At 37.6% G+C, this 10,731-nt stretch overlaps 1 protein-coding gene and 1 long non-coding RNA gene across 2 annotated transcripts; one reads left to right on the forward strand and one right to left on the reverse strand.

The window, feature by feature from the left end:
* Positions 1–473: 473 nt before the first annotated feature.
* On the forward strand, positions 474–4,453 carry LOC108989741 (BTB/POZ domain-containing protein At1g67900). The gene is made up of 5 exons (XM_018963464.2): positions 474–610; positions 1,111–1,310; positions 1,400–1,469; positions 1,594–2,856; positions 3,651–4,453. Exons 2-5 carry the CDS (start codon positions 1,252–1,254, stop codon positions 4,146–4,148), a joined length of 1,890 nt encoding a protein of 629 aa, XP_018819009.1. The 5' UTR covers positions 474–610; positions 1,111–1,251; the 3' UTR covers positions 4,149–4,453.
* A 4,715-nt stretch (positions 4,454–9,168) lies between these two features.
* LOC118344157 lies at positions 9,169–10,172 on the reverse strand. Its single transcript, XR_004797931.1, has 2 exons — positions 9,804–10,172; positions 9,169–9,706 (listed from the first exon to the last, which is right to left on the reverse strand). It is a non-coding gene; the product is annotated as an uncharacterized LOC118344157 (long non-coding RNA).
* Between the last annotated feature and the right edge of the window lie 559 nt (positions 10,173–10,731).

Below are 10,731 nucleotides of genomic sequence, written 5' to 3' on the forward strand. Positions count from 1 at the left end.
ATATAAATATAAATATATGGCTATATATAATTTATTATATTGTGTGGAGGCTGTAGATCATGAGCATTTTGGAAAGTCATCTTTGATAGTGATACACACACACACACATACATATATATATATATCCTATTCCTTCTTTTAGCATTGCTTTACTTTTTTGTATTCTTTTTTTTTTTTTACAAAAAATTTATAATGGAAATAAGATATTAATTTTTTTTATTTTTTTAGATTTACAGTAATATACCTTTTTTTGAAATAATTAAGGAAATGCAGAGGGGTACGATGTTGCGTATAAAATAGGGTTTGACTAAAGTAATCCCGGTTTTGCACTGTGAAAAAAAAGAATGCTGTGGAAATGATGAGAGGGAGGGGCACCGGTGGGCGCAGGATAAGCACGTGGCCATTGCCTTTAGAAAGGCACGCTGGCATGTCCATCCTAAACTTAAAGTGCCTCAAAAACCATATTAATCTTCTTGAAGTCACGATTAAAACAAGGAAAACAAAAAATGAAAGAAGAAGAAATTACATGGTTAGTCACATTTTCCAGTTCGAATTTTTGATTGGCAGTTTCTTTTTCTGGGGAGCATCGAAAATCGCAAACCCCTCTCAGGTTTTAGTTTTAATACATACTCTTTTCTTAATTTGACTAATGTTTGTTATAATTTGACACGTATATATATTTGTTCTAGAGCTTCTGCATCTTCCTTTTCTTTTTTTTCCCGTAGTTTTTTTTTTTTTTTTGATTGACTTGGTGGGAGTGTGGTTTGGATGAATTTTGATGGGATTTACAGTCTTTATTTTTTGTTTGGATGTCCAAATCACATGGGGTAAGGAATTTGACTGAAAGGACAAAGACATTGGAGTGTTTGATCTTCTGAATTTCTGTCACTTTATGATTCTATATATAAAACTCGGATAGCTTATAACCACAGCAAAAGAGCTCTTTGGTAATCCTTCATTCTTGGATATCCTCTCTCCTCCATGGAGATTTTTATCTTCTCCTTTCTTTTTAACCTTCATGTATATGTTCAAGAGTTATTTATTTTGTGGGGTTGAGACTGCCGACTATATTTATAGTTTGGGTTACTGAGTCGGGGAAATTTAATACAGGAAATGGGTGGCCTTGATTGTGTTCTTGCTGTTGGATGAGAAAGTTATTGTGAGCAAACTGCACTTGCAGAGAAGCTCTTTTTTGTGTCAAGGAGCATCTGATGAACACTCAACTATAGAGATAACCAAAAGGGATTAGTCATGAAGTTTATGAAACTCGGATCTCGACCGGATACTTTTTATACTACTGAGGCTGTAAGGTAAGAGTATACCTGCTTGAACAAGTATGGTTACATTTAATCTGAAGGAAGATACCATGGATGGTTTTTTTTTTTTTTTCTTAATTCAGGTCAGTTTCCTCTGAAGTCTCTAGTGATCTCATAATTCAGGTGAAGGGAAGCAGATACTTGCTTCACAAGGTAAATTTTAGAAACCTTTCAAAACTTCAGATTGAGGGTAGTTTAGTTTGATATATAATGCTAATGAATTGAAAGATGATCTTTGTGTTTTCTGGAGTGATTCATATATGTTTATGGCAAACAGTTTCCGCTTTTGTCCAAGTGTTTGCGCCTACAGAGGATGTGCTCTGAATCTCCTGAATCCTCGCAACACCAAATAGTCCAACTTCCTGATTTCCCCGGTGGAGTTGAAGCTTTTGAGCTATGTGCAAAGTTCTGCTATGGTATTACAATCACCCTCAGTGCCTACAACATTGTATCTGCTCGATGTGCGGCTGAGTACTTGCAGATGACGGAGGAAGTTGAGAAGGGGAACCTGATATACAAGCTAGAAGTTTTCTTCAATTCCTGCATTCTTCATGGGTGGAAGGATTCCATTGTGACCTTGCAAAGCACCAAAGCCTTTCCTTTGTGGTCAGAAGACCTTGCAATAACAAGCAGATGCATTGAAGCAATTGCTTTAAAAGTCTTAATTCACCCCTCAAAGGTGAATTTGTCACATAGTTATTCCCGCCGGGGAAGGGACGATATATCATGCAATGGTGCAGAGAGTCAGAGACATAAACCAGAAAGCAAGGGTTGGTGGGCAGAAGATATAGCAGAATTGGGAATAGACCTTTATTGGAGAACCATCATAGCTATTAAATCTGGTGGAAAGGTACCCTCTAATCTTCTTGGAGATGCTTTGAAAATCTATGCTTCTAGATGGCTTCCCAACATATCAAGAGATGGAATCATCAATAAGCAAGCAGCATCAGACTCGGAAGCAGACTCGAGCAGTGAGGTAATTTCAAAGCATAGGCTGATCTTGGAATCACTAGTAAGTTTACTTCCAGCAGAGAAGGGAGCTGTTTCTTCCTGTTTCCTTCTTAAACTATTGAAGGCAGCCAACATCCTTAATGCTTCTTCTTCTTCAAAGATGGAATTGGCCAGAAGAGTGGGACTTCAGTTGGAGGAAGCAAGAGTCAGTGATCTGTTAATACCCTCTTTATCATATTCAAATGATACACTATATGATGTAGACATAGTCATGACCATATTAGAGCAGTTCAAGTTACAAGGACAGAGCCCCCCAACTAGTCCTCCAAGATCAAAGCTGGGATTTGAAAGAAGAAGGTCTCGATCAGCAGAAAATATTGATTTCGAGTTTCAGGAGAGTAGGAGGTCGTCTTCAGCATCTCATAGCTCAAAATTGAAGGTTGCAAAGCTTGTGGATGGGTATCTTCAAGAGATTGCCAGGGATGTGAATTTGCCTTTGTCAAAGTTTATTGCAATAGCTGAAGCCATACCTCATTTCGCAAGGCTGGATCATGATGATCTCTACAGAGCCATTGACATTTATCTCAAGGTAAATTAACAGAGCGGCAACTTGGGGTTCTCAGACTTGCCATTATTCACACTAAAGATAATAAATATTTCTCGACACATATCACTGTCACACATTGTAGAATGTGGATCCCCGTCTCCAGTAGATAACCAACTCTCTTGACCTTAAAATCGTGTCACGTCCACAATTTATTAGTAGCTAGGATTAGGCTGACCCACTAGAAATTTGGCATGTTTGGATATCTGTTTTTGGCAGTACAGCCAAAATTTCTGTATCTGTGAGTTTTGCGGTTGATGTGATTCAGCTCTCATTTGTTGACCTCCAAAAGATTTCCCAACAACTTACTTAGATATTTAATTGGGGTTTACAATTTAACGTCTTCCATGTTTTCCAAGATATAGGAGAAGTTTGAAAATCCTCTTTGGAATCATAGTATTAGGCTTACCGTCCTACAACTACAGAGGAATCTTCTCAAAAAACCTTGTGCCCATATTATACCACTGTCATTTTTTCTCTGATATGACAGAAGCCTAGATATTATACCTCTGTCAAATTTTTCTTTGATTTAGAATTCTAGAAACAATTAGTGCATGATATGATACAGATATGTCATCTGCTGACCTGTAGATGGTTAACCTATGCAGAAATTAGCAGGGTTTTAACTTTTGTCTTCCATATTTTCTAGGATGATTAAAGTCCTAGACCTTTTATATGTCTCTGTCGTTTTTCTTCGAACTAAACTAATGGAAGCAATTAGTATTATATACAATTGATGTTCTATGGTGATTGAGATGCTTATTGCCTGAAAAATCCAGGCTCACACGGAACTCAACAAGAGCGAGAGGAAAAGGTTGTGCAGAATCCTAGACTGCAAAAAACTATCAATGGAAGCGTGCATGCACGCCGCACAAAATGAGCTACTCCCTTTGAGAGTGGTGGTGCAAGTTCTTTTCTATGAGCAAGCGCGTGCTACAAAGGCGGGTGGCAAAGTGACCGACCTGCCTAGCAACCTCAAAGCACTCTTAGCCACTCAAGGGATTGACCCCTCAAGGCCTCCACCACCATTAAGTACCACTACTACCAATGCAGCAGAGGACCAATGGAGTGTCTCTGGCCTTAAATCACCAAAATCAAGTATGTCAACTTTGAGAATGAAGCTGGCTGAGGATGATGACTTGGATGGAAATGATATGAACCAAGATGGAATTAGCAGAAATTCTAGGCTTAAGGCTCTCTGTGCTCTTCCAACAAGACCCAAAAGGATGTTCAGTAAGTTGTGGTCCATCAACAGAAGTGCCAGTGAAAAGAACTGAGTGGTTTTTGTTCATTTTGCAGTTGGGGATGGTAATTTAAAAGAGGTAGCCATATACTCGCTTTTTTCTTTGTTCTTGCAAAATGCATTGTAACTTTTAGGGAAAAGAAGTCGAGAATCTTAATGTGCAATGTAATCTATTGGAATAAGAAACAAAAAAGTTCAAGACGTAGAGTGAGATATCACTTGGTGAATCCTCCTTTTTGTTCAAACCGGAATACGACTCTTCGGTGCAATTGACTAATTGTGGGACCTCCATCTTCGTATTTGTCTATAAATCTGCAACACCTGTCTTTTTCTTTTGTTTCAGCTCATTGGATCCTTACCTTTCTCAGTTGATTTATATGTATTTTTCTTTTTCTTTTGGTATTTCTTGTCTGACACAATACAGTACTGTAATATTGTTGTTTTACTTTTTCAGCCTTTGATTTTCACGAAATGTTCAGCTGAAATCAAACTCGTTTGAAGTACGCACAAGTGTGTATGGCGTCTGAGAAAAAGCCGATTCATTGCAGGATTTTTGTTGGTTATATACATATTACAATAAGAGAAAACAAATTCAGCTCCAAATGGATTTCAAAATGATTACATGACACTTACGCACTTTACGATTATATATAGCATTACTCGTACTACCATTCTAGTGCCAGAACTAATCAATTTCCTTTCCTAAGAAAAACATCCTCTTTTAAAAAGCTTTCTATTTTCTCAAAATTCTTGGTTAACAAAAGTATTATGTTTATCATGACACAATAAAACATATTCCTCTAAACCAAAAAAAAAAAAGATATAACATCTTCGAGATATAAAATAATTACTCCCATAATTGAGAATGAGTTGGATATTTCCCTTCTGAACAGATTAGTAGGCCATTAGAAAGCCAATGAACTGTATGATTTTTTGGCTAGACGGAAGGAGGGTCAAGATGCGCTTGTTTGGCTGAAGTATAATGAGGGCAAGTTTATTACTAAAAGTGCCTAGGACTGTATAAGGGTTCGGGCGCCCCCTTTACCTTGGGCTCAGTGGATATGGCATACTAATCTACCCAAGAAGATTTCCATTATGATGTGGAAGGTTACTAATAATTGCCTCAGTGTTGACGAGAATATCATAATGGTGGGTGTCTCAATGGCCTCTAAGTGCAATTGTTGTCAAAAGGGTCATATTGAGGACTTGAACCATGTGCTCTGCACGGGGGATTTTGCAAGACACATTTGGCTTCTAGCGGCCACTCATCTAGGGGTTCATATGGCCTCTTTCTACACTTGGAAGGATCAAATTAATTTTTGGTTTCGTCGTGCGAGTAAGTCTTCACAGGTTAGAATCATCTTTGACCTTCTGCCCTCTATTATTTCTTGGAAACTTTGGAAGAGGCGCTGTAAAGCCCGGTATGAAGATAAGGCTCATTCAAAAGAGTTGGTTTGGCACGCTATTAAACTTTGGTTCAGGCGCACCATGGACCAGATCATGAAAGTGTTTTCCCTCTCCACCCAGGACATGGATATTTTGAATAGACTAGATATCTCAGTCTTATTCCCTAAGCCTAAGAGGGTCCGGGTGGTAAAATGGCACCGGCCCCGTCAAGGCTAGGTAAAACTCAATACCGATGGTAGTAGTTTCGGTAACCCTGGCACCTCTGGCGCTGGGGGTGTTATTCGGGATGAGGATGGTAGATTACTTCTGGCTTATTCTGTTCTCTTGGGTTTGGGTACCAATAATTTTGCTGAACTCAGAAGCTTATTGGAATGTGTTCGCAGATGTCACGCGCTTGGATTTTACCTTGTTCAAATAGAGACTGACTCTCAACTGGTGGTTAATTGGATTGTAAAGAATAAGTGCCCCATTTGGTATTTAGAAGACTTCTGGGAGGATTTACAAGATCATCTTAATAGCCTGGAGTATACAGTGAACCACATTTTTCGTGAAGGTAATGTTGTGGCTGACTTTCTAGCTAAGTGTGGGGCGGAAGGTTTGAACTTTGATTGGTCTGATATTCACATGCTGCCTAGCCGGGTGAGGGGTCTTTTCCGCATGGACAAGTTGGGTATGCCCTACCTGAGGATATCATAAGCTTCGTGCCAGATTTGTTTTGCGTTATTTACTTGTCTCTCATTGCTCTCACGTTATTTGCGTCTCTTTTTGTTTTGTGTACTTGGCTTTTTGCAGGTGCCCCTCTTTGGCTTGTTCGGATGTAGGTTATGTATTTTAAGGCGGTGTACTCTATATGGTTATACTGATTTTGATGCCTGGGTTCTTTTTTCTTAGATTTAGCGCTTATGTACCTCCCAGGTGTCGTACTTGTAACCACGGTTTTCCTCCACCACAAATGAGGACAATCAATAAAATTAGAGTTCCGTCCTCTTAAAAAAAAAATCAAAACACACAATTTGCCCCTAAAATAAGACATCTAAAACAAACCTGAAACGGAAAACCCAGAAAAACTAGAATGCTCCATGCAAGGCAATTTCTTATCAGGATTGCTAGTCAGGTCGAAAAATCTGCAGCAATGATTACAACTTTGAAAGAGAAAATATGGGTCTATATTCCTTCTGTCTTCGTCTTTCTTTCATATTAGACTCTCAGGACTCTTATTGACTGAATCATTGCCATTTAGTGATCATGGGGGTGACAGTCATTATTTTCTAGATCGAGTCAAATTGTGAAATTCCGGGTCTTTTTCTTGTCAATAAATAATTGATGGCAATATATACCAACTTTTAACACTGATGTCAATCCTAGCTAGCTAGTTGTGTGCATGCTGGAGAAACAGACACGGTTTGGCATAATAGAAAGAAAGATAGAGAGGGGCAGGCAGAATCTTTTCTTTTAACTTAGGTAATATATATATATAAGACATCTGTTGATCATGGTTTATGTGGTGGTCGTTGTCGTTGCTTGTCATCATTGCACATTGTTTTCCTCGACAAAAGTCCAAAGCTTTTGATACACATGAAGTTGCCTGGATTTTCTCTGCTTGTTGGCCGCTTTGTTGGAGGATAGCTGCACCGTCTGGAGGTTGATACATGAGAGAATTTTAATCATTCCTTTTGTCTTCATAAAATTTTCAACTTCTCTTAACATGGTTTCTAGCTTACTCTTGCCGCGCTAGTCATATTTGAAACTTCTCTATGCATACAACAATCTGCATATGACGCGATTCAAACCTACGTTGCAGACATAATAATAAAAAATAAATAAAAGAAAAGAAAAAGAAAGGGGTAGATGACACTTTATCAATGATTTTTGTTTTTCTCCGATGGCATTTGTACTTAGTTCATGTTCTGAGGAAATTCTTGGGTCTCTCCACCCGTCTGTAATTTTTAGTTTTAATATTAATATTATGTCATCTTCCCAAAACAACTAGAGAATCTTAATAAAACAACACTGAAAGATTAGGGGAAGATTCAGATTTTCATGTGCAAGTCGGAGACAAGTACCACATAGTATGAGGAGTTTTCCATGATTCTATCCAAATTAACAAGTATAGTTCTTATGAAACTAGCACAAAAAAAGGAAAAATGAAAAATTCTGAACTAGTCTGAAAAGGAAAAAAGTAAAAAAGAATAGCAAAATCATGGACAGAATGCAAGTGATTTCGATGCGAATCTACATGATCCATTGTTGAATTTTCTACAGGTGTTTTTATTTCATCTACAACTGCGTGATGAGAAACTAGACGTTGCATATCTGAGGATGTCATGCGGTCATAATTAATATTTTATCAAATGAAAAATACTATATAATTAAGTTAACAATTTTGATCCATGACAGAGTAAATGAAAGCCTTAGGAGAGTGTCAATTTCTAAAATTTTGTTGGGCAAACCTCACAAATTTTACATGGGTGGAGAGCAGACCAGGAGTTTTCTTTTTTTATATATTATGGCAAAGTAAAACCAACTTTATGAATCCATTTGTTACAAAACGAAAAAAGGCATGAGACGAGAAAACTAGAAAGATACGCCTATTGAAGTGCATCAGCTAAGGCATAATAACTATGAGCAATGTAAAGTCCCTAAGTCATATGCAGGTCTAGGCTATTTTAACTTTAAAATTTGTTAAAATTATAAAATTATCCCTCTTAAAATTCTATTTACAGTCCTAAAGTTGGGACTGCTATTTAAAGTTAAAATAGTCTAGATCTGCACATACAGTCCCCAAGTAAAGACTGTACCTAACATTGCTCCTCAATAACTATTTCAGAGTCAGCTCTTGGTTTTACCAAGCTATTGGGCTCCAAGCTAGGATCCATTGTGCTCATTCTGTGAGTTCTAGTTGAGATCTCCATCCCCCTCTTCTCCTCCTATCCTCGCACTTATCCATTGTTGGGCTTCCAAAATGTTCGTATGTTTGGAAACAACGCAGCCGTATAAGCCTCCAATGACTTCTGCAGGTTAACGCCTCTCAGCCCAATTGAGAAGCCTTTTGACATGAATTGGGATTGACCCATCTCGTTTCCTCTGTATTTTCGAACAAACTGGCTCTTTAATGTGCCAGCACCGTCACTTGGTCAAGGCTTAATTAGCCTCAAAACTTTGAACTCGAACAATTTTTATAATTTGATAAGCCGCCGTTACATTAATTCATTTGTCAAAAGGCCGTTTAGGTCTTCGTCCAAACAGGATAGAAAGGAATATATATATATATATATATATATATATATACACACATACATACATATATAGCAACTAAGAGCCTTATGCAAATGATGGGTTGAAACAACATAACACGATAGCATATATCCCTTTGTCTATTTCGTCGGAAACTGCCTCAAATTTCTATCATAAAAATTATGGTTAGAGCCTTATATGGCGGTATTTGTGTTATATATTTGGTGGAATTTAGGTCCAAGCTGGCGATCCTCCTATTAGAGGAGGAAGGACCTGTCACCTCTTCAAAGAGCCACAGGTAATAGTATTTTGAGGCCGAGACATTCCTGTAAGTCTGTGGTGCATACTTTCAATTAGGGTCTTCAATCCTAATCGATCTGGATCGGAGCTGCTTCTCTCAGATTTCAATTATCTTGAGCACAAGACTGCTTTACATTAAAATCCCAACACTCTGTACCTTTAAGGCTTAAGAAGCAGCAGATACATTGCATTTGAAAATACTAGGCAAAAAAAGAGAGGGAGAGACAAACAGCAGGGGGATTCAAAATTATAAAAGAAACAACCAAGAAGATAGTGGATAGCTCGAGCTGTACAAGCAATAAAAAGGAGCTGCAGCACCAGCAACTTGCACTTATAGCTATAAGAATCAATACTGGGCCTTGACTGTGTTCTGTTTGTCAGCAGCATCAGCAGTGGGAGTATTACCCTTTGAGGTTGAATCTCGAAGGGATGTAGAGTCCATGCTTCTGGTTCGCTGAAGGCTTGGGGAGCGGTGAAGTCTGCAACGGAAGGAACCTGCATGCGTGGTGGGAGAGCATAGACAGTTGCCCTTCCCAGTACTAGGCTGTCTTGTCAGCCGGCCAGAAATGCCTGTCATATGTTCACCATGCGTTGGAATCTCCACCTTCATCTCCTTGTTGGCCATCTCGATTGAGGTTTCTTTGGTCTCTTCTGCAATTTCTCAATGTTCAGCAACAATTATCAATAGGTCTAAGAAAACAGATCAGAATACAGGTGAGATCAGGGAGAACGGAAGAGATTTTGGTACCTTTGGAAAGCTCTTCAATGGCCTATTTTCAGCAAAGAATTAACTAAACTAGCCCACCACCTTGGATGTGGATAAGATAAAGAAACAGATGGAATTTGGTTAATTAAGGCTAAAGATAGAAAAAGGTGATGGGGGCGTGAACTCCAACTCAAGATTTAAGATGATTATAGATAGATAAGCACTCTCTTTATGTCCTCTTTTCACGGGTGGGATAATCGGATTCCATTAACCTCCAACTTCATTTGTCAACTTTTGGTAATGCTTCAACCACTCCAAAATAGTACCCATCATCAATCAGATTCAGACCAGACCCATAATTAAATTAGCTTTCTTCTTATCCATCTCTCTTTTTTATGCACTGTACGTTGAATTATGGGAGATGTTATCCCTGAAAATCCTTTTTTTTAGGTCCCACCATCACGGAAGACATCCTCGTGCTTGCCAGTTAGTTCATTACCTGTGGGTCACAGATATCACTTGAATGTTGAATACAGAGTAAACTGATTTGGGAGCATTCTTTGTCCATATTATGCCCTATTTGGATGGGTGATAATTCACTTATAATTCATAGTTATAAAATAAAATAAAATTATATTTTCAAATCGGTTTGTAGATCACACATAATAAAGTATTTATCTAGTATAATTTAATTTAGAAAATAAATTTTAAATTTTACAAATCAAATTTATTCATTTAAATAATGTGGATGATATATTCTATACACCATCTTAAAATAGAATACCTCATTTTATATTCTATTGTACAAGTAGTTAAGCTAATGTTAATATAATTATGTCAGTACTTTATTAAAAGTAATTTTAATTTTAAATAAATACTGTTCATTTGAAGTAGATTTTTTTAAAAATAAAAAAAAATCTAAATTTATCATTTATCCAAATAAAACATTTCTTTCTAGAAGAGATCCATT

The sequence above is a fragment of the Juglans regia genome, chromosome 13 (assembly GCF_001411555.2).
Source record: "Juglans regia cultivar Chandler chromosome 13, Walnut 2.0, whole genome shotgun sequence".
In the NCBI taxonomy this organism is placed as follows: Eukaryota; Viridiplantae; Streptophyta; class Magnoliopsida; order Fagales; family Juglandaceae; genus Juglans; species Juglans regia.